Below are 24,241 nucleotides of genomic sequence, written 5' to 3'. Positions count from 1 at the left end.
AGGGGAGCACGGCTCGTCGGCTGAATCAGGGATACTCCGTCTCACTTTGCTTTTCTTATTAAATGAATGGTATCGTATCAGAACTGCTTTAATGTGATTAAGTGCCGCAATTTTGCATCCTTCCCTCCCAACATCAATTTAAAATCTTAATAACGGCGATTATGGTGCCTCCTTCCTGAAACCTGCACCTCACCCGCACATCCTCCCTGGGAGGGGTGTGTGTCTTCGGGATGTAGATTGCAGACTGAAGGAAGCCTGGTATTTACAAAAACTGATATTTCCCCCTTGACATTTAAAAAAATACCATAATTTACATCAGATTGTTTTCAAAATTTCTTCATTTACACGAACCCGCATAAATACGCTGTTAAGGTGCTATGAGCTGCCAAACCTACAGGCTAGCAGTGTAACGAGAAGCATAAAGTCCTACTAGCCAATCGGAATCCTGGAAAAAAACATCAACAAATGACATGAGTAACTACGGTGGCCAAACAAATCGTAAACACAGGTCGCTCGCATGCCGCTGGTGACGTTTCTGTCGCCTAAATGAAGCCTAAATGTCCGTTTCCCTCTGTTTACAAGCAAACGTGAAGACAGAGTTTTTGCAAATCTCCACTTTGGCCAGAGTTTTCAGAAATTATGGTTTTTGGTGACTTTGAGCTTCGTTTTCGTGTAAACGAACGGCCACGTGGGCCTTAGTGTTTCCGTTTTGTCTTGACTTGGTTCCCATCTACCCTGATTGTTTCCACCTGCGTCTCGTCAACCTTTCCGTGTATATCTTGTCTTGTCTTTCCCTTGCCCCCTGCTGGTCCGTACTGTTTCATCTCTCTATGTTTCCTGTTCGATTTCTATCTCTCTTCTCGTCAACCCTGCTCAGCAGCGTTTTTGGTTTGTTTTTTTGATATTAAATCACTGCTCCTGGTCTCTCCTGCGTTTGGATCCTCATATACCAACTCCTGACAGCTCTGGGGTTTTGCAGATGAACCCAGATGAGTTTCTGCTCCAGTAAAACTGCTTAACAGCGCCGCCCAGGGCCACTTGAGTTTTTCTGAGGGTTGCCGTGTCGTGGGGCGAGGGGGAACCCGAGGGCCCCCGAACCCGGAGAGCCAGAGGCCGTGACCGAGTTGAGAAGAGGAGTTTAAATCAAGCGTTTGCTACCAGTCACACTGAGCATGTTTCAGGAGCATGTGATTTGTGACATTGAGCGTGTGCCCACAGAAGAGGCGTTCAAGTGTTTCTATTTGACCAGGAAAAAATCTTGAAGGACCTCTCGGTGGATGCCGGGCTCAGGAAATATAAATAAATAAAAAGAAGCATGTTAATTTGGGAAAGATGAAAGCCCTCGACTGTTTTACCCCTGTGACCGATGCCGGTGAGAACCTTTTCACCACGCTGCGAGACCTTCAACTCCGGGGGCGTCCCTGCCGGGTCGGGCCCCACTCACACACACTCACACCAAGTCACAGTCGGGGCTTCGGTGGAATCTGCGTCCTGGTCCTCGGTGTTAAAGGTCTAATTAGTTGCTCATGGTTTGAAGAGCATAATTGTTTCTGTGTGTGCTCGAACGTGGACGCAGCGCTCGCCGTGATGAGCCGCGATGCTGGAAGCCATTAGCAAACACAAGCAGGAAGAAATGGAGCGTTTCCCCCACGGAGATCGCTCTCAGATGTGTGTGTAGGTGTGTGTGTGTGTGTGTGTGTGTGTGTGTGTGTGTGTGCGTGTGTGTGCGTTCAGGTTATAGGGCCCTCGGCTCGTGTGCACGTCCCTGATGGGAAAAAGTCTTCAGGGAAACTCAGACGTCCACGCTGGGCGCGGAGGAGACGCGCCACCGCTGAAACCCGCGTTTTTCTTTTATAAACGCGCCACTTCCACAACCCCCCCCCCGCGGGACTGTGCGTGTTTTCTGATGAAAAGCAGCTCCACAATCAGTACAGCGAAATGTGGGTGTCAGATTATAAATAAATGAATCCCGTGAGTCATCCCCGGAGCATCAGTCAGTCAAATCCGTGTGTGTTGTTATTGTAAATCATTGCGCAACGCGCAGCGTTTGCAGTGTTTTGATTCCCCGGCCCTGTAATTACAGAGGTTATTATGACAGTATGTGCGTGAGCTTTGAGAATTATATTCCTGGAGCGTAATTGTTGGCATGATAAAGACGCGAACGAGCGCCGTGCCTCGGCAGCAGTTTCGTCATGTCTTGGAGCACACGTGCGGCCGGAGAAAAATGAATGTCGTTTTTTCTTTTTTCTTTTCCTCTTTGGACCAAACCCGACCCAGGATTTATCTGCGGAAGGAGCGACCCGGAGCAGGAGGGCTTGTCCTCCTTTTTTTTTCTTCCTGTGACTTTGTGGGAGGATGAGCAAAGTCGGATGGAGGAGGAGGAGAAGAATGCTGGGGTGATTTCGTTGCGGATCATTAGGCGGGAAACGTGACGTGCTTGTTTGTACGTACAGGCGAGCAACGACCATCACGTAGTCTGAACACAGATCTGTCGTCGGAGGGACAAAAGACGCACCGTCCTAGTCCGGGTTCGCCCTCTACGGCCTTAGGGTTGCCAACTCCCTGTAAGATAAATAAGGGACACCTCATCAACCCGATTGCCTTCACCTTTCCTGGCGAGGTGAATTTATTTAGCCCCTTTTTTTGTGAGTGAAACGATTTTTTTAACAATATGACTTGAACCTGAATTGAATTAGATACATATTTTTGAATGCCATGAACACATGGAAAACTAATTATTATCCAGCAGTTCACTTTAATACAAAATAACAAAATGAACTGAATAAAATGAGTACCTTTTTAAATAGAAACCTGTCCTGCTTAACTTAAAATTGTATAAATGAATATAAAACAATAGAAAGAAAGCAGAAAATCCATCCTGTAATTGTTTTTAGTGCAATAACAAAAGTGCAACAGAAAGTCTGTAGAAAACTTGTAAACATATTTGTGCCCCAAAGGCCATGACTGTAGGCTACAGTTGTAGTAAAACAGAAATAACAACTTGTAAACTCAACAGCTCAATGCCCTTTTCCATTGGCATTTTATTATTTACTATTTTTTGACTCTCACAGTAATACGGGACCAAGTGCGTCCCTTTTCAGCTCAATACGGGATGTGTACTTTAGTTTATACATAAGGGACAATTCCGTTTTTCAAGGGGACGGTTGGCAACCCTATACGGTCTCTCGTCCATCTTCCAGGACGCTGCGCATCGATCTCCACCTCTCCAGGTTAAAGTTGCTATCGTCAACGAAAATTATGACTAAATATCGTGGTCAACGAACCTTTTATCACCTGAGGAAAACGAGACAAGACGCAACAAAAATACTGTTCATGTGACGATAACAATAATAAAATATATAATACAATATCGTAGGGGGAAAAAAAAACAGACTAAAATGTAGATTACAAAATTAAAACAATGCTTAAATGTGTCATTTTCGTTGACCAAAACGAGACGAGACGAAATGTTATAACAAAGATCCTTGATATCCATTTTTTAAGTTGTTATGGAATCAGATCCAGAAGATGCAGCTGCAGAGTTAGAGGCTGAAGCCGTTAACGCAGAGCTCTAGTTAACGTCAATTAAAAACAAAGTTACATAGAGGAAGGGGCCGATGGCCGGCCACGCGGGATCTGCTCTGGGGCTGGGAGAAGAAGAAGAAGAAGAAACCATCTTTGTATACACTTTCCTACATAGATGTGGAAAAGAAAACCCAATGTGTCGTCGAAAAAGAAAAAGACGGGGAAAAATGCAGAAAAATGAATACCGGTATGTTGTAAACTCAAATTAGAGTCTTCTGTATCTGGAATGAATGTATTCTTGAGTCTATAGGTAACAATAATATAATAATAAAAGACAATTGTAAAATGGGTTTGGCTAAATACTATCTTTGTATTAAAATACAAGAAAAATACACTTTAAATACAATCTTTGACTAAAACTAGACTAAAATGGACAATTCTGACTAAAATAAGACTAAAATGCTCAGACTTTTAATCGACTGAAACTTGACAGGACTAAAAGGAGTATGAAGTGACTAAAATTAATAAAAACTAAAATGATAGCTTGACCCAAAGACTAAACTAAAACTAAAATGGAAACAGGCTGACAGAAACAACACTACTCCAGGCGGAGATAAAGGCAGATGGAGGGATGTTGGAGCCCTGATGATGTTGTTTACGCACGCTGTGCAGAGGCCTTGCGAGCGCCGTGGTGCCGTCCATAAATGTGCAGACGCGGTGACAGAGGTCCGACCTGATGGCCCGAGGTGCTAAGTGATTTATCAAGAACAGTGGGGCGTGCGCGGCCCCGCTCCGTGCATCCAAACTTGTTTTTTCCAATCTCCATCTCATTATCTCCATGGCGGATTCTCCATCAGCAGCTCACTACGGCCGAGCTGCAGTAAATCTGCTGGACCTGGACTGTTCGGCCCATAAATCTCACGCGTACCGTGCGGCCACGTGGGCTTAGAGTGTGAAGTTCAACGATGCACATGAACTTCCCTTACACGTGCGCGTGTTTACACTGGTACCTGTTGAGGCAGACAGAGGCGGAACTGTTGCGCGCTTTTTGTCGCGCATAGCTAAACGTAAACCGCGCGTGTGATCATTGACCACGAAGTGCGGACAATAAAACACGCAGACTCCGGCCAGGAAACATCACGACCTGCCACAGCAGAGAGATGACGCTGCTGACCCTCCACTCCTCTTTTTCTCTCTTATTTTTCAAGTCTTTCGTGGTGAGGTCATGTCTCATTTGTGATGGGGTCGTTTGGTTTTCCCATTTTCATCCACGCGGGAAAAAATGACCAATTTCAGGTCGAACATCTGCAGCTGTGGACGATTGTGATCAGTCACCGACTATTAAAACGATTAGTCGATGATTATGAATCCCATAATTATTAAATGCTTCTTATTTAGCTCTCAGCTTTAAAAGTTTGCATCAGGTTTCTTAAATTATGTGTTAATTAAAAATAAAAGACTAGAAAGATGGACACTGATTCAATAATACATCTTTTGATGAACTTGTTGAACTTTGCGCTTTACTCTATTGCGCATGCGCCACTCTCAGCAGAGACAGGAAGAGGAAGATTCCTCACTCGGTTGAAAATTTGAGGATGATGCTTCACTCCGGTGAAATTTTCGCCTACAATTGTTGAAGATTATATTTGTTGGCCAATATTTTTATTTCATTTGCTAGTTCTTTTTTTCAGACAAATAATTTTGTTTTGAATTACCTGACATGCTTTCGGCCATACACACCCTAAGAAGCACCAATACTTACGTGTAGCATGCCAAAATGAGGGGGAGCAACTCGGCTAAAAGCTCATACCAAGCACTTTCACCCAATCCAAACACATGTGAGATATTTAATTTTCTGATTCTTTTCGTTAGAAGATAATTCTTAGGTTTTTTAAATACCTGACATGTTTCTGCGATCTTTTCGCTTTCATCAGAGTGTCACAAACTGGTGTGTGTGACCTGTTATTTATCAGCTGATGTTGAGGCGTGACTCACCGGTCAAATCTGAAACGGGAAAGAAAAGAAGTAGCAAATAAAATTGTAATCCAGCGACAAATTGAACTTTATTAAAAGACCATTTTTGTTGATTTCCGAGCGTCCTGTGCTTCCAGGGGTCCCTCTGAAGCCGAGGAAAGAGCTGGTCTTCTCGGAGCAGCCGTCGGGTCAGCTGGAGATCCGCTGGTCCTCCAAGTTCAACATCTCCGTGGAGCCCGTCCTCTACGTGGTGCAGCGCCGCTGGAACTACGGCATCCATCCCAGCGAGGACGACGCCACAGAGTGGCAAACCGTGGCACAGGTAAGACGAGGATCTGGCCTTCGCCGCAGCTTCCCCGCATGCTCTCACGCCGGAGACTCGAAGCAGAGCGGCAGCAGCAGAGCGGCGCTTGCATGGAGACGCACATTCCTCACAGTCACAGTGTCTTTGGAAGTTTGGCAAAGAGAAAACGCACAGATGACTGATGTGGCTGCGAGCTCATGCGGGGCTGTGACCCTGCGTAAACCCTGACCCCCCCGCCGTTTGCTTCCCCACCCCATCTGTCCCCCCAGACTGCAGAGGAGCGCATCCAACTGGATGACATCAGAGCCAGCAGATGGTATCAGTTCAGAGTTGCAGCAGTCAATGTCCACGGGACCCGCGGCTTCACTGCGCCCAGCAAACACTTCCGCTCCTCCAGAGGTCCGTATGTGTGTGTGCACTCACTTACATGCATGTGTGTGTGTGTGTGTGTGTGGTCTCTGTTTGTGCACAAGCTCCCGTTTGACACTCACTGCCCTCCATTTGTTACGGGTAGGACTCGGGAACAGGTGGGAGCTTTTGGAAAGACATTTTTAAGACCTGACACGATGATTTATCCCTCTATTTATTTTTATTTTGGAAAAAAAAGCTCTCTGAATGCTGTTGTTACTCAGTTTGCCCCCCTCCCACCGAGCCACCCCCTACACTTCTGTGGCCCTTGTCACCACAAGATGTGATTACGACCGAAACATGACTGTTAAAACCAAAACATACGTTAAGTAGCGTTGACTTACGGCCCCTCGCGCCGCTAACGGTGTGCGCGTGTTTATTTAAAACAGCACTCGGAGTAATGAAACCAGCAAATTCTTTCATGCACCTCGTTAACCTGGATTGTAAATATGCACGCCACTTGCACGGTTTCCACGGCTGCACTCGCCGGCTAAACGATATCCGCGCCCGTGCCAAGTTAGACGGTGAGTAACGAGGAAGGACGGCACGCACGGAGCATTTCCATCCCTGCTCTGCGATGAGGTCTTGGTTTATGTGTTCAGCGGAGGAGCCCCCCCCCCCCCCCCCCCTCGCAGACGTATGAAATGTAATAAGTCTGTATTAGTCAGGATATAGCCGTTTCTAAGTGAATGCAAGCGTTGTCTCGTTTCCAGAGAAAGTGATGTCATCTGTTAGGTCGGTGCTGAGGACCACACCGTGCTGCAGATGGAATTGGTTAAAAAGGGACAGAATATGAATAAAATAACATTTTTTTTAGGCTTTTAAACATGCATTTTGGTGGCTGAAGTGACAAACGGCAAAAAAAAAGTTAGTTTAGACAGTTTCAATCTCATGCCGGCAGGGAGCAGATGTGTGACGGGCCGACGGCACCGGTCCAATCTACACTTAATATTAGAGTCATGAACCTGGTTCCACCCCCTCAGTCTCAATCACCCCTTTTCCACCAAACCTGGTTCCAGGGCTGGTTCTGGTTCACAACTTGTTCAACTTGCCAACCAGCTGAGAACCGGTTTGATTTTCCATAGCTCAGGTGCTAAGGGAAACCACGCCATTACGCCACTAGAAATGCCAATTACGGCGCTGCGTTTGCGCAAAAATTGAAGCAACAACAACGTATTTGCTCTAATACGGATTTGGTCCTCGTATCACCATCCATGGACCCAGAGCCATCTGGGAGATTTGTGAGGCCCTGTGCGAAATGGCCGGGAGGGGCCCTCGCACGCTCGCTACGCTTGCGCGCGCGAAATTTTTGGGTTTTTCGGGTCGGATCGGGTGTCTATATGCGCAATTTTAACTCTCCAATTAGCAAAATACTGGATACCTTCCCCTGCCTCATCATCATCTCTTGCCTCGACGTGGGGCCCCGCGGCTGCTTGAGACCCGGTCGGATCGGTGATTTTTGTAACAAATTTATCAAACGAGTCTTTCAGAGAGGCATTAAACTCTTCCATTTTCTTTCGTTTTTTTCTTTTTTCATTCCCTGATGGAAATTTCCTGAATCTGTCTCGTTTTCTCGACATTGTGTGACAGTTTGTTCCAACTCCACCCGTCTGGATCAGAGCAGCTTGTGTCTGCGCTTGGTCTGACGCAGTTGTATTGAACAACAGACACGCGCATCATTGCACATATATTTATTGATATGCACAGACTAGTACACATTTAGGTCTGTAATGGAACGTGACTGTTGATATTTATAAGGGAAAGAAGGAAAAACACAAAAAAAAAATGGCACATAGCGCGAGGCCCCTTGTGGTCGCACGGTTCGCACACCCCTTGCGGCGGCCCTGCTCGTAGCACCATCCATGGACCATATCACTAAAAGACAGGTTGTCTCCTCCTCAGACCACTGCTGCTTTGCTGCATCCAGATTCACTCGTCGCTTATTTGAAAATGTCGCCGTCTCGCAGTCTCGCTATTGCCGTTGGTCTTAATAACTCCGCCGCCTCCGCTTACGTAGGCAGTTCTTTCCTCTAGCCCAGCACAGAGTTGGTGCTACCTTGGAACCTCTTTTTCTGGCCCAGGAGCCAGTTCTTTGTCCGTGGAAACAGAAAAGCCTGGTTCCAAACTCAGCAGCACTAACCGGTTTGGTGGAAAAGGTAGTAATTGAAACTGAGGGGGTGGAACCAGGTTCATGACTCTAATATTAAGTGCGGATTGGACCGGTGCCGTCGGCCCGTCACACATCTGCTCCCCAGAGCTCCCCGCACGCCAGTGTCTGAATGGACCGGGACACCAGGTGGGAGAGGTTCTGTGCTGCAGGGATGGAGATCAATCTCCAATCAGGCCCGTCGGTGCCAGAGCGCCGATAGATTGATGGGCGCTGTCGTAGACTCGGTGACCCCCCCCCCCTTCCTCCGTGGTGGTTTCTGTTATTTATGTAGTTTGACCGCATCATCTGAATGCAATCTTGCACGAACACGCTTTTGTTTGGGGCAATTTGCGAGAACTGACGGCTTATTTATCTTTTGACAGCTGACTGCAGCTGGTGCCGGGACCGGATGTGTCCCGTCGTGGGTTTTAAGGTGGACTGAGTGGGTCAGGAGAGAGAGCCAAGTGGGGCTGCGGTGTAAATCATTTTCTCATTACAGGACCGTTCCCTCTAGTCTGAGCGTGTGCGGGTCCTCCAGTACCGAGCCGGCAGCTGGCAGCAGCACGTGGATAGACTTCAGAACCGGCTTTATTCTGTACGGGAATGTTGAGGCGGCGGGCCAGAGTGAGCAGCGTGTGTTTGTTAACCCCCCCGACCCGCCTGTCAGACGACACCTGTCAAAGCCGTCAGCGGAGCGCTAATTACTTAACACGGCGCCGCTCTGGTGGTGAAAGGTGTCCCGGCCTGCGGTGCATAACACCTGAGGTCCGGTCCTGGCCCGGGTCCTTCCTCCACAAGCCATCGCAGATTCACTCCAACCCATTGGCGAACCGTGAGCACTACCGGTGAGAAAATAAATAAATAATCGCGGATCACTCCCGTCTTCCGCCATTTAAAGGGGAACTATTATGAAAAACACGTTTTTTCTTGCTTTAACATATATAAAGTGGTCTCCCCTCAGCCTGCCAACTCAGAGAAGGAGGAAAGCAACCAAATTCTGCAGTGTCTGTACAGCCGCCCGGATGAGCCGTCCAGTGTGATGTGGATCTACGAGCCGTTCAGATTCTGCTCATTTTTGTTATGTAACCAAAATGCAAACCACGCCCACAACTAAACACCGTGTCCTAACTGCATGCGAGCGTCCAACATCGCGTTGCACTGCGTGACATCAGACGCTCTCTGTCCATCTCCTTCCAGCAGCTGCCACTTTATTGAGGTTTTTGTAGTGAAATGAGGAGGTATCATAGAGATAACTTCTCATTTCATCTAACTGGATCAGCCGTTCCTCATCCGTGACCGTTTCCTACAGCGCTTTCAACCGGCTTTCAACGTGAGCGTCAGGAAGAAAATAGAAGCAGGACGTCCGACAAATGTTCAGCTCAAAACGGTGCGCTGCGTCGATGCGGCCAGTTAGGACAGTCCAATAGAAAATAAAGCAATGGAATTGATTTTGACGCTCGCTCGCATCGCATGCAGTTATGACACGGTAACTCCGCCGGCCGGAGCTTCCGCCATTTTTTTGTAGCGGTGCATCGCGTCATTCAGGCAGCCAATCAGCACAGTGCCTCATTATCATAGCCCCGCCCACTCAGAATCCCGAATAGAGACAGAGTTAGAGAATGGGATGATAAAGACATGGTTTAGAGGCTGAATTTCTAATTTATTTAGCAAAAACAATCAAAAGCTTGTTTTTAAGACATTCAAGGCCTGTTTAAAATAGGTATTAGATGCCATAATAGGTCCCCTTTAACTCCATCTCTCAACCGCTCTCTCCACTCTGCAGAGATTTGATGTTCGGCCTACGATCTTTTGTTTTATTCCTGCCCACTTGAAATCAAACTGTGATTGGTCGATTTGCCCCTCACTCTCCACAACAAAACACGTAGCTTGGCATTCCCCGGGATTCGTGAAGTCCTAACCAATGAATGAGCAGCTAACCGGGCCTTAATGGACAGACGATTCTGATTGGATAACAGGTTTTCAGGACATGAACTTGACAGTAAACTTAATTTTAAAACATAGATGAGAGAAAATCTGTTTATTAATTGAATACTTAATAATAATAATAATAATAATAATAATAATAATAATAATAATAATAATAAATGTAATAATAATAATAATAATAATAATTATTATTATTATTATTATTATTATTATTATTATTATTATTACATGTATTATTTCTTATTTTTTTTAGGCCTTCTCTGAAGGCGTAGAAGGCCCTGAAGGTTCCCCACTGCTCGAACCCGCCGCTACCTTTTTAACGGTCCCGTTTCTCTCTCCAGATCCGTCGGCGCCGCCCAGCCCGGCCGGCCTGCGTGTGGTGAACACGACGCTGGGCGAGGACGGACTCGTCACGGTCCGCCTCAACTGGACCCTGGCGGAGGAGCCCGACATCCCCGTGCACCACTACAAGGTGTTCTGGAGCTGGACCGTGCCCAGCAGGTCCATGGTGCCGTCCAAGAAGAAGAGGAGGAAGACGACCAGCGGGGTAATCCTCTCTCCGTCTCCGTCTCTCTCTTCCAGGATTATCTCAGCATCTCCTCCTCCAGAACATCAGCGCTGGTCCGCAGTGGACCAGAAGATAAACACGGCGTGTGCTCGCTCAGCTATCCGTCACAGACGTTGATACAACATGTTCCTCGTTGTTTTAGTTCCTGGCGCTGATGAAAGGACGCTTTAACACAGATGAGATTTGAGGGGAAGCACATTAAGGGTGATGAATAGCCCTCTTTAAAGCGATAAATCAGGGCTGAAAAGACCTAAATATTTCAATCTGTATCTCTTTGTGGTTTGCTCACTCGGTGTTTTCAAGCTTTGATTCCTGATTTGTTGTGTTCTTCACATCTTTTTGTTTTTTTTTTGTTTTAAAGTTGCACACAAGCGTTTTCTTTGTACTTTGAAACAGCAGCTTCGGACGCGGTGTTTTCATAACTAAATTCACAATTCTCGGCCCATTATCGTCATTTCCATCAGTGAAAACTAAACTAAAGGGGCCCGGCGCGTCCAAGAATCGGTCCCTAATGATGGCTTAAACGTTATGTTTATGCAGAATCTGCTGATTTCTGTCATTAGTTTCCCCCGTTTTCTCCGCGGAGCCGCTTTTCCTACCAGAGCACTCTCCGCGGCTCGTTCCAGACCGTTCCTGTTCCTGGCCATCGCTCTCAGACGTCGGGGGCCGAGGACTCGGGTTTTGGTCGCAGACGGACTAATATTTAAACAGTATTAAAAATATATTTATGTCTTTGCTTGATTTGATTTGATTTGATTTGATTTGATTTGTTTATTTGCACAACATAAAAAAAACGGTACAAAAGTTTAAATGAACATAAAAAAGCATGAAAATATGTGCAGGTGAGAAAGGAAGCCCTAAATGGGCTTATTCAAAGTTCTCACCAAGAAAAATACATTGTATTGAAATAATAGCAAGAACAAAAAAACAAAAAAAAAAAACACACAAAAAAAACAGCGTTAAAAAAAGATGGATATAAACAGACAATTTCTCGGTGTGCACGTGCAGAAGTGAGTCCACATTAAGTGGAAGCACTTCTAGACGCTTGATCAATAAGGCTGGTCTTCAATCTCTGTTTAAAACTATTAATAGACAGTGAAGATTTTGCGATAAGTATATGAGAGTTCCAGAGTGAGGCACCTCTGTCTTTGATGGAGAACTGACTGCTATTGGTACGACTGAGTGAAGAATGGAGATCCTCAAATTGTCTGGTATTATAGTTATGAATTTGTGAATTGGTCTTAAAAAAATCTTTGAAAGTACTTGGAAGCATATTTGCAAGATAAGTGCATTTGTAAATAAAAGCACATGATTGGAGTATGTTAATATCATAGATGGATAATAAATTTAATTTTTTAAACAAAGGGGCAGATGCCATGCTTCTCAGTGAAACCAAGTTATAAGGGGTCTATTTTTGCTCATTTAAAGGATTCATGCAGGTTTATGTCGACTGATTTCCTGGATTTTGCAAATACACCTTTAAAAGTAAGTAAAATAATTTCAAAAATGTCCACGTGTCAAGTCAGCGCCGCGTCAATCAACTGCAGGGAGGCGGGGCATAGCTGAGATCTAGTAGCTCATTGGCTTACAGAGTCAGTATGGAAATACATGGAAATCTAAATCAAGCTATTGGCAACAATCTAGCTAAGGATTAAACTGGAGTTTCCGAGACAATCGGTTATTGAGAGAGGTGAGGTGGCGCCACACGCACTTTAGCGTTCTTCCGGTTAGTTGTTTGTTGTTGGTCGTCTTCTTCTCCTACTGTGTTGATATTCTGGCTTTTGTTGTGTCGTCACTTCCTGAAGGGGGAGTCCCGGGGCGGTCAGTAGCTCGGCTAAGTGTGGGTTGGTATACATGCTGGAATAACTAGGATTAGGAGCATTATCTGGCACTAACAGCTCGATCTTAAGAACTTCAGTTCGATTCCACTACAGCCCGGCTAAGGTGTATACATGGCTTTAAAACTTCAATATCAGTCGGATTAAGGCAACAATTCGACTTTTTATTAGTGCACGTAAACATACTGAGTGACTCGGCAATTACCGTCGAAAGATGTAAGATGTGAATGTCATTAATAACATAAATGATGAAGACGTAGCCTCCGCTTGCCGGTTCTCCATGACGTCCGCATGAGGCGCCGAGTCCCTACAGTTGATCGACGCGGCGCTGACTTGACACGTGGAGATTTTTGAGGTTATTTTACTTCATTCTAAAAGGTTTTTTTTTTGCAAAATCCAGGAGAAGATACCCCAAACGCCAAATCTGTCGACATAAACCCCTTACAGTTTTTCTCAGTCGCTTTGGTGCTATTCTCAGATCACTCTTAACATTTGCACAACACTTAGTGCATTTCTCAGAACAATTATCACAAACTGCAAAACCTAGTGGATGACCTGCAAAAGCGCGTCACTTGCTCAAAATGGATTGTCTATCCCTCAAAAGCAAGTACTCATGTCAATGAAACTGTCAGTGTCGTCAAAATGAGAAGTCCTGTCACCATCGTTTATGAGCATGATAGTCAAATGGCTTTGTCATGTTTTCATTAGGACACTATATTCTCTAAGAGTTTTCTAATGTAAAATTGCATTCCACGGATGTTTATATTAATATATATTATGTAATTATATTATATTAATACATTAATAATATATGAAATACTATACATGTAATAATATACATTCATTTATATATTATATTAATACATATTATATGAATACTTGCGTCATTGCCCCGGGGCATGATGGGAGGCCCCAGAGCATCATGGGAGGTGACTCAACTGCGCATGCTCTATGGGCCCGTGTACGCGGAAGTAAACCCGGAAGATTTTTTCGGCGTATGCGCTGGCTGAGCAGAATGCATTGAAATGAATGGGCGGCCATTTTCAATGTACCATCCAGTTTTATAATAGATCCATGGTTGAGACTAGGAATGGGCGATATTTTACCATTCACGATAAACCATCAAAAAAATACTCATCTCGCGGTAAAAACCATAAATTCCCGTTGATGACGTTTTTGTGTAAAGCCGATTTATGGTTCTGCGTTAAATTGACGCGAAAGAAAGAAAGAAAGAAAGAAAGAAAGAAAGAAAGAAAGAAAGAAAGAAAGAAAGAAAGAAAGAAAGAAAGAAAGAAAGAAAGAAAGAAAGAAAGAAAGAAAGAAAGAAAGAAAGAAAGAAAGAAAGATAGATAGATAGATAGATAGATAGATAGATAGATAGATAGATAGATAGATAGATAGATAGATAGATAGATAGATAGATAGATAGATAGATAAGATTCCCGTTGATGACGTTTTTGTGTAACAAACATGGCGGATCTGAGAGTGAGATAGATTTATAGTTAAAAAGGTGGAGTTTTTTCATTTTTATCGTTATCGGGATAAATGCCAGAAATTATCGTGATACATTTTTTAGTCCCTACCGCCCATCCCTAGTTGAGACCCAAATAACCGGAGTAACGGAGACCAGTCAGTCGGTAGTTGGACCCCAGCCAGACACCAGTATGAGTTTAATATCAACTCTAGCTATTGTTTCCTGTTAACGGCTTAACGGTTTGTCAAAACAACAAGTTTAAATCATCTCAAACGTGATAGAAGCGTTTTTATTCTTCTACCTCGTGTGTGTGTTTCCATGTGATCCGGTGTCACGTATGTGGGTCAGTACCTGAGAGGAGCGTTTCATGAGAAAGTCCAGCAGGGAGACGTATTGTCTAGACGGGCCTGTGCGCGCACCTCTGCAGCGTTTTCTCCCGGGTTGGTTGGGTCTGAAATGCGTAGCAGATGTGGCGCGGAGCAGATAGAGGTGGGAGACACCCGACACCGCCGACACATGTACTACTGGTTTCCACGCCGGCACCTCGGGGCTGCCAGAGCGGCCCGCTGGTGGAGGAATGTCAAAACACGCGCAGTCAATAAGAGCGGCTCATCAAGTTCACGCTGACGGAGGAATGCTGGGAAGTCCAGCGCGGGCGGAGAGGCCTCGGGAGGTTCTGAGGAGTCTCTGGTGACGCCGCCGTGACATGCACATGCCAACATCCCGGTGTCTTTGTGCTGTTGCAGGCCCAGACCTGGCTGGACCTGGACGGGCTGCAGCAGAACTGCAGCTACACGGTGGAGCTGCAGGGCGTCACCTACTGGGGGCAGGTGCGTCTGAAGAGCTCCAAGGCCTCGCTCCACTTCAGCACCGCCCAGAACAACGACTCAGGTGAGTTACCGGGTCACGCAGGGGTGTTTCTGACTAGGGCTGGGGATCGATTCAAATATCAAGAATCGATTCCGATTCTTAACATTCAGAATCGATTATCACGCTTTGATTCGATCCAATTCGATCCGATATTGATTTGGGTTACTGTTAATAAAACAGTTTTTTCAGCTGTTGCATGAATTATATGACTGTGTAGTTATGCAACATATTAATACTCGTATTATATTGAGATTCAACAGCAAGTATTGCAGCTAATGATGCTGTAAGGACCAATCAGCTCCCAGAATGCTGATAGAACTGCTTTCAGAAACATCGTGTGGGTCAGAATTATCAAACAGATCCAGGGCAGCAAACAGAGGACGAAAGAAATCGCTTTTATTTTTTCCCCATTTATGAGAATTTGGTTTTTAACATTTATGCAAATGTAACCCCAAGACAGTATATAAAGCAAAGAAATATAGACAATTTATGTTTTCATACCTTTAAACATATTTAAAGGAAAAAACATGGCACCAGTTATTCTCGTGTCCAACAAAATATTCCTTTTTTGGGCATAAACAAAAAAGTACCAAAAGTTGTAATGTAATGATGAAAAAACACAAAAAATTTTGTTTTTTTTTTCTTTTTTTTTAAAAAAATCGATCTTTAGACATATGAATCGATTTTTAGGAATTAATATGAGAATCGATTTAAAATCGGAGAATCGATCTTTTCAACACAGGCCTATTTCTGACCCATTAAGACCCGTCGCCGTGTAAAAGTACCGCAGCAGCCGCGTTTAAGCGTCTCAGGTCTCGGTTGGCTGCAGTCCCGCTCCAGCTGGTACCAATACTGCAGAAACGTGTTACTGAAATGTTGGATTTCAAGGTTTTAGCCGTGGGAAATGCTCCTTAAGCTGCATTAGTGCACGGTTCTGGACCTCAGTGAGCAGGGATCCACGAATCCGCTGACGTGACTCTGCTGAAACTGACGTCTGCATCACGCCAGGTCTGCGTTGTGTTCCGACGGGACACTTTTGTCGTAGCTTGACATGTTGAGACGTGTCTGAACATGTGCTGATACCCGCCGTCTTTGCAGCAAAGGGAAAACACGACAGCTATTTGCAGCCTGATGATGATTTTATCTGTTAGAATAAAAAAAAACTCACGTGGATGATGAGAACCTCATGAGATTTTTCTATTTCTAGGGAAACCAAACCTCCCTGCAGCCGTTTCCTCCAAGTTTCATCTCTGAATGAAAAGTTTTGGCCTCCAAAAATAATTATTATATTCAGTCAAATTTATGCGCAGCTTCTTTATCTGTCGTCATGATGTGAGATAATGATATACGACACGTAAACCATGTCGCATATCCTTAAAAGTAGCTTTAAAAATGGCGAAAAACTAGTTGAGATATTGTCTAAAAGAGCGTTTTGGGGCGTATTTTAGTCCCACGGAGGCTCGTGCGCCACCTGAAGTCCAACAGAACTCGAGCACGGCTGCAGGATTGCTCCTTGTGAGGCTGGAAGGGGCAAACGCTTGGCATGACGAGACGCAACAAAAATGCTGGTCATGTGACGATAACGATAATGAAATATATAATGCAATATCGTAGATGAATAAAAAGGAAACTAAAATGTAGATTACAAAATAAAAACTCTGCTAAAATGTGTCTTCATTTTCGTTGACCAAAACGAGACGAAATGTTCTAACAAAGATCCTTAATATCCATTTTTTAAGTTGTTATGGAATCAGATCCAGAAGATGCAGCTGCAGAGTTAGAGGCTGATGCCGTTAACGCAGAGCTCTAGGTTCACGTCAATTAAAAACAAAGTTACATAGAGAAATGCGGGTATCTTCTATGGGGCTGGGAGAAGAAAAAGAAACCATCTTTGGATACACTTTCCTACATAGACGTGGAAAAGAAAACCCAATGTGTCGTTGATAAAAGAAAAAGATGGGGAGAAATGAATATGTTGTAAACTCAAATTAGAGTCTTCTGTATGTGGAATGGATGTATTTTTGAGTCTATAAGGTAACAATGATATAATAAGATAACCTTGTTTCAATTGTAAAATGGGTTTGGCTAAATACAATCTTTGACTAAAACGAGACTAAAATGGTCCTAGTCGACTGAAACTTGACACGACTAAAAGGAGTACGAACGTGACTAAAACTAATAAAAACTAAAATGATAGCTTGACCCAAAGACTGGACTAAAACTAAAATTCAAACAGGCTGACAGAAACTAGTGTGGAGGAGCGTTGCCGTGACGACCTGGTGTCTGTCTCCCTCCACAGCTAAGTCGGTGCTCAAGTCCAAGAAGGAGGAGACGTCCCTGGCGAAGCGGCCGTCCGGCCCGCTGGAGGTCGGCACGCCGTTCTACCAGGACGGCCAGCTGCAGGTCCGCGTTTACTGGAAGAAGCGGGGAGGTAAGGGCTCCGTCTCGCCTGAATTAATGCTCCGTCACGCTCGGCGGCGGCCGAGACTCATCTGCACCCCGTTAGGACGGATCCCCGGGACGGTGGCGTAGTTCCTACTCTGGAGTGGCCGTGCAGGAGGGTGTAAATAAAACAATGTGTCTTTGTTAGGGCCGGTAGAGTGGTTAAGACCCGCCCTGTGGCCCAGCGGCGGCGAGGGGGGGGGGTCTGTTTAGTAAAGAACAATAAACACACAGAACCGGAGCTCAGCTGCACTTCATAAACCCTCCCGTCGGCTTTGAAGCGGCCTGGTTTGTTTTACAGGGCCTGATGTGGCGAGTGGCAGCCCCCCTATCCCCCCCCCCCCCCCCCCGGCCCGGCAGCACCCCCCCGCCCCCCAGAACCTCCCGGTTACACCAGAGCGAGAAGCGTGGAAACCTGGAAGGGCGACCTGTCAGGTCCCATCGGCTGCTCTGCGTTATGTTACTAATACGTGTCGTCGCCCGAGCCAAGCTCCACATCCCCGAGTCAAGAATGCAGGGGGGGGGGGGGGCTGGTGCTGAATCAGAGCGAGGAGGGATTGGGGGGGGCGGGCTCGGCCCGGGTTCGGGGAGCTGAGCAATGCTGACGGCCATCCGGCACGGCCGTGGCTTTAATTCCCACTAATGTAAACAGGCAGAGATGCAGAAGGCCTGGATGCTGGAATCTCTGGACATCTGGCTCGTGTGACCGAGGGGGGGTGGGGGGGTCCGCAGGTCGGCTGGACTGTCATTAAACTTATCGTCTCTGTGATCCGTCTGTTAGCGTTGCGGCCCCCGGCGGACAGGGCCGGTTCTAGAAAATGATGAGTAAGGATGATCTGCATCTCAGATCAGAGGGGGTGCACATGCCTGGCACGTTATTCAACACTAAATTATGCATTTTCCCCTAATTTCAAGCGGAATTATACTAGCAAAACAAGAATATTTAAAGTGTATTTCAAATGCTTTATTGCAGCAATATTGCTGCAGAATAAAGAAAATGCTACATTTAGTCTGGGCTACCTCACCCATCAGACAATCTAGCAATAGATGTTTCTTACCCTGAAAATCAAAACATAGAAATTCAAACTAATTTTATTTATACAGCTCAAAACCATCACTAAACATGACAGTCATTTCAAGTGGAATGATACCAGTCAAACCATAATATTTAAAGTGTCTTTCAAGTGCATTTTTGCAGTAATATCGCTGCAGAACAAAGAAAATGCTACATTTAGTCTGGGCTACCTCACCCATCAGACAATCTAGCAACAGAAAATAAAGCATAGAAAAATAAATAACAAAAATAAATATAACCATAAATGTAAATTTGCTGGCGTGGTTGTGCTTGAACCACTTCTGACTATCCATCGTTACTTTGTGTTAACGGAGCAGCAGAGAGCAGCGTCTTGCTGGTGCACGTAACTGCGCGCTTGAAGCAGATGAATGATGGACACTGGCTGATTTATGGTTCCGCGTTGTACCAACGCAGAGCTACGGCATAGGATACGCGGGGACGCGATCGTACGGTGCGCGTCGCCGCGTACCCTACGCGTTCGATTTAACGCGGAACCATAAATCAGGCTTAACGCGCGCGCATTTGTCAGTTTTCTTTTCGTCTTTTCAACTGAGCATGCAAACACATAAACTGAGGGTGCAATGCATGCTTATGCACCCTCGTAGAACCGGGCCTGCCGGCGGAGCCCCACTTGGACGGCGCCGAAATGATCACCGTAACTCCGGCGATCCACAGAGCAGCCGTCGAGCTGACGGTTTGCAACTGGACCTCCCATTTGTAATGTGGTTCTGGTGGTGACATCAGGAATTTCTGCCACATTTAACCGGCCCACGGTCATCTCAAGCTAGCTGCTGCTTCACCAAGCCAAGCAGACTCAACGCACGAGGCTGGTCATCACTGCTGACGCCACAGCGGCAACCGTCTAACGGGGCTGAGGCTCATGCGGAAGTAAGATTCGTTGCAGTTCCTAGGCTGACAGCTAGAGGCTGGCTCCAAAAGTGAGTCCATTGAATTAAATTTTATTTATACAGTACAGAAGAGTATTAGGGCCAGGCAGGAGAAAAATAAAAATGAAAATGAAAAATGAGGAGGAAGATTTTTTTTTCATTATGCACTTCGAGAAAAAAGTCCAAATGTCGAGATTAATGTTGAAATGTTGAGATTAATGTTGAAGGACAATTTCGAGAAAAAAGTTGAAATGTTGAGAAAAAAGTCAAAATTTTGTGAATAAAGTTGAAATGTTGAGAGAAAAAAGGCGAAATTTCGACTTTATTCTTGAAATTGTATTTGAACATTATTCTCAACATTTCGACTTTTTCCTCGAAGTGCACAATAAAAAAAAATCTTCCCCTCTCAAATATTTTTTCTCCTGCATGGCCCTGATATTCTTCCGTAATATAGCATCTATTACAACAGAAGTTGTCTCTAGGTGATTTCCAGAGACCCAGAACAAAAACAATGGCAGGTAAAAACTCCCCTAGTGGGAGAAAAACCTTAAAGCAAACAGTGACAAGGAAAAACTGCCGGAGGTCGGCTGGGCAGAGCAAAAATAAACATATTTACAGTCTGGTACAAAAAACGTTTTGGTGTCAGTCTGTTCGATTTGACAACCATGAGAACTCTGGGTGGGATTGAAGTGGCAGGGACGAGATGGCCGTAGTGATGATGTGTCTCGGCGGCGGCGGGACTTCCGCCCCCGATGCGTCGAGCATCGCCGGCGCTCCGTCCTCCACCTGATTTCCACCTCTCCTCTCCTCCGCCAGACCTGCCTCAGCTCATCTTTGTTTGTTTTCTTTCTCTCCCGCTTCCCCACAATTCCCTCTCTTCTGCTTCCAAAGAGCTGGAGGGCTCTGAGCGCCAGATCCGTGTCTGAGCCTTCAAAGGGCCGCTTTTATCTCCCCCGCCACAACCCCGGGGGGGACAGAGAGAGGGGGGGGGGGGGCGCAGCACAACTCAATTATGAATCAGAGAGCAAACGCAGTCGCATTAATAATAGATGTTGCAATGCGAGGCGATGGGCAGATAAACGCCGCTGACAGGGAGCGCTACTGTACGGCGACCCACAACCGGCGGCTCGCTCTGCCTTCAGGTTTCTGTTTGCTGACTGAAATTGAGATTAGAGAAGATTTATGGTCTGGGATGTTGTCGGGTAGATCTGCCGGATCCCGTTAGGTTGATGTCAGGCTGAAGCTCGGTTCTGGGTGGGGGGTAGGAATGGGTGATATTTTACCGTTCACGATATACCGTCAAAAGAATTCCCCACAGTAAGAATTTGTAACCTTCCGGTAAAAACGATAAATTCCCTTTGATGATGTTTTTGTGTGAAGTTGGATTTATGGTTCTGCGTTAAATCCACGCATAACGTACGTGAAGGAAGGAAGGAAGGAAGGAAGGAAGGAAGGAAGGAAGGAAGGAAGGAAGGAAGGAAGGAAGGAAGGAAGGAAGGAAGGAAGGAAGGAAGGAAGGAAGGAAGGAAGGAAGGAAGGAAGGAAGGAAGGAAGGAAGGAGATTAGCCTGAAAGAAAGAAAGAAAGAAAGAAAGATAGATATGAGCCAGAAAGAAAGAAAGAAAGAAAGAAAGAAAGAAAGAAAGAAAGAAAGATATGAGCCAGAAAGAAAGAAAGAAAGAAAGAAAGAAAGATATGAGCCTGAAAGAAAGAAAGAAAGAAAGAAAGAAAGAAAGAAAGAAAGAAAGAAAGAAAGAAAGAAAGAAAGAAAGAAAGAAAGAAAGAAAGAAAGAAAGAAAGAAAGAAAGAGAGAGAAGGATAAATTCCCGTTGATACGTGTTTGTGTAACAAACATGGCGGATCTGAGAGCAAGGAGCTTGAGTCATTACAGTTTTGCTGTACAGGTTTACTAATTATATAATTAATTGGTTTTTATTAATTCAATTTAATTGGTGTAGTTTAGTAGCATTTAGTATTCTTTTAGATCAGTGTTTTGGGGCTCCAAAGACTGAATGTGGTGATAGATTTATATTTACAAAGGTGGAGTTGAATTGGTATTTTTTTTAATCGTCATTTTTATCATTATCGGGATAAATGCGAGAAATGATCGTGATACATTTTTTAGTCCATACCGCCCATCCCTAGTGGGGGGTTACTCAGATACTCAGCAGAGCATTTCTCAGGCTGTATTTGTCAACAGTCGTGGGGTCGTGTTTAATTTCCTCCACAGCGACTGATTGGTCGTGTAGTGTGAACACATCGGGGACCGTCCTCATCCTTACAGACGACACCCCCCCCCACTCCATCTGCTCGTCCGTTCACACCAAAGCCTCTTCCAGGGTAACTGGATATGTGGCCATAACCCGTCATCAGAGAGGATCAAACATGAGATTAATCCAGCGGAGGAGCGGAGCGACATGTACGGAGGAGAAGAGCAGCCTCAGCGGCAAAGAGGAAGCAATACACTGAATATTTATTTTTATTAAAGTATTTTATCATCGCCATCTCTGCTGTCCCGGTGCGGGGACGCGGGGGGGGGGGGGGGGGGGGGGGGGGGGAATTTCTCAGCAGGATCAACCGCCCTGTTGATCGATTGTAATTTTGCCGCTTTATGCGGCGGTCCGAGAGATTAAGTTTGATGCCACACTCTAGAGATGAACTCCACGGAGCTGTAACCTTTTTATGTTTATTGGTCATTTTTCTTCGGGCCGCAGCCTCCCGGCCGAGCGTCAGGGACGGCGAGCGGGGGTGGCGGTTATAAAAGCACGTTAAAAACCAGTCTAAAGGGTTTCTGCTCCCGCTTCTCTGTGTGGAGCCTTCTGATATACACAGATGCTTCGTCATCATCATCATCATCATCATCATTGTTATTATGGAATCTATGGAATGGGTTGGGTGATGGGTTGAAGCAATGTACAAATATAAATCAATTTAAAAAATGGTACAAAAAGGAAGTTCTGGGAAGTTATTTGATTGAGGAGGAATTATGTTAAAGGGATTGTGACATGAAAAACACATTTTTCTTGATTTTTTGTGTTTTGTTGGGTGTCTTGACATCAATTACACCCAAAAAACAACGAACTTTTAACATTCAGTGTATTGTGTGCTTTCTGGGATTTTCCGCATAACTGTGCAAAAACGGCGCACCTGGTTTGGTGGCGGGTCGTTACGTATAGACCCGCTAAATCACCGCCCCCTCCACCCAGCTCCCTGCCTCCTCTCCTCTCCAGCAACCCATAAAGGCTGATTTATGGTTCCGCGTTACACCGACGCAGAGCCTACGGCGTAGGGTTACGCGGCGACGCGCACCTTACGCTGAACCCTACGGCGTACGCTCTGCGTCGATTTAACGCAGAACCATAAATTAGGCTTAACACGGAGCTGTTTAGAGCGTCTTTTGTTCTAATCACCGGAGGAAAACTGCTAAGAAGACCCGCGGCCACTGACTGGACTTAAGATAAGGGGACAGTGCTGCTTGCATGCCTTTATTTTTATGATTGTTTGCTGTGGTTCGACCTCCTGCTTTTCCGTGCATGCTTCGCCTGTCGCTCCGACGCCGCTGTGAGCGTATGGCTGGAGGAGGAGGAGGTTTGGAGGAGGAGCGGAGCAATGATTGACAGGAAAGGGGGAAAGGAAGCATTTTTCACGGCGCAAAAAAACACTGTAATAAAAAGCCAGGAAAAGAGTACCAGATTGAAGTTTTTCTTGTTACACTCTTTTAGACACATTTGAAGGATGTTGGCCAAGACTTTTAATAGTGTTAAAAGCATGTTAAAAATGATGTCACAATACCTTTAAGGAAAGATTGTGTTTGTTAGCTGGTTAGGTGCAAAGGCACAACCAATGGGCAAATCTGTGGCCTAATAGGTAAATTAGCAGCTATTTATTATTAATATTTATGTTTAATTTATAATAGAGGTAACAAAGGGGTAGGGTTAAATAAGTTTTACTTCTACCTGCTCCTTTTCGGACACTGTTTTTTTTTTTTTTTTACCTGTTTGTATTACATTTTTGTTGTTGTTGCTTTTTTTCTGTATGTTTTAAATTTGTTTTAAAATTTTATATTTTTTTTCCTTATGTGTTCGAAATAAACAATTCAATCAATCAAAAAAAATTATAACCTATTTTGAGGCATTTATTTGTACTAATAATACAGATAACGCTTCTTTTCGTGGTCGTACATCACCCTGAGCCTCGTTTGGGTTTGAATATCAGTATTTTTTTTTTCTACTGTATTTTTTTATTTTTCATACTTATAATTTATCTTTATCTTTTATTTAGTCTGAGTTCATGTTGTACAACTTTGAACTGCTGTAACTCCCAAATTTCCCTCCTGGGGATCAATAAAGGACTATCTTATCTTATCTTATCTTATCTTAATATACAGATTTTAGTCTTTAAACATTGAAGGTGGTTAAGTGAGCGTATGACATCACTACGTCGTGTCAAACATCTTTAATCATGGACAGAAACTGCTGGATGGCGTTTAAGTATATAGATGTGCACTGCTGCATGGAGGGGCTTTAAATTAAATCTGAGTGCATAACATCTCGTTTAATGGAGCTCGTTCATGTTTTATGAATCTGTGACTGAGGCCTCGCACACTGATGAGGTTCTTCTTGTGGTTTCAGACCCGAGCGTGAGCCGCTACCACGTCCAGTGGATGCCCGAGTACTGCAGCCACAACGAGAGCCGGGGGCCGGAGAAGTCGGTGACGCAGGTGAGCTGCCAGCTGAACACGCACCCTTAACCTTTTGGTCTGATGCTTATGGCGCTTTTCC

General features: G+C 45.0%; 1 protein-coding gene across 1 annotated transcript in view; it reads left to right on the top strand.

Moving 5' to 3' along the window:
• The window catches only part of LOC133445883 (anosmin-1), a 63,146-nt gene that overhangs the window by 28,613 nt on the left and 10,292 nt on the right, over positions 1–24,241 (top strand). The window contains exons 5-10 of the mRNA XM_061723389.1: positions 5,637–5,821; positions 6,073–6,202; positions 10,649–10,854; positions 14,934–15,078; positions 17,357–17,488; positions 24,092–24,180. Of these exons, the coding sequence (XP_061579373.1) occupies positions 5,637–5,821; positions 6,073–6,202; positions 10,649–10,854; positions 14,934–15,078; positions 17,357–17,488; positions 24,092–24,180 (887 nt within the window). The remainder of the gene's footprint in view (positions 1–5,636; positions 5,822–6,072; positions 6,203–10,648; positions 10,855–14,933; positions 15,079–17,356; positions 17,489–24,091; positions 24,181–24,241) is intronic.

Source organism: Cololabis saira, chromosome 6, assembly GCF_033807715.1.
Source record: "Cololabis saira isolate AMF1-May2022 chromosome 6, fColSai1.1, whole genome shotgun sequence".
Classification (NCBI taxonomy): domain Eukaryota; kingdom Metazoa; phylum Chordata; class Actinopteri; order Beloniformes; family Belonidae; genus Cololabis; species Cololabis saira.
Note: the sequence above shows the minus strand (reverse complement) of the source record. Positions and strands in the feature narration are given on the sequence as shown.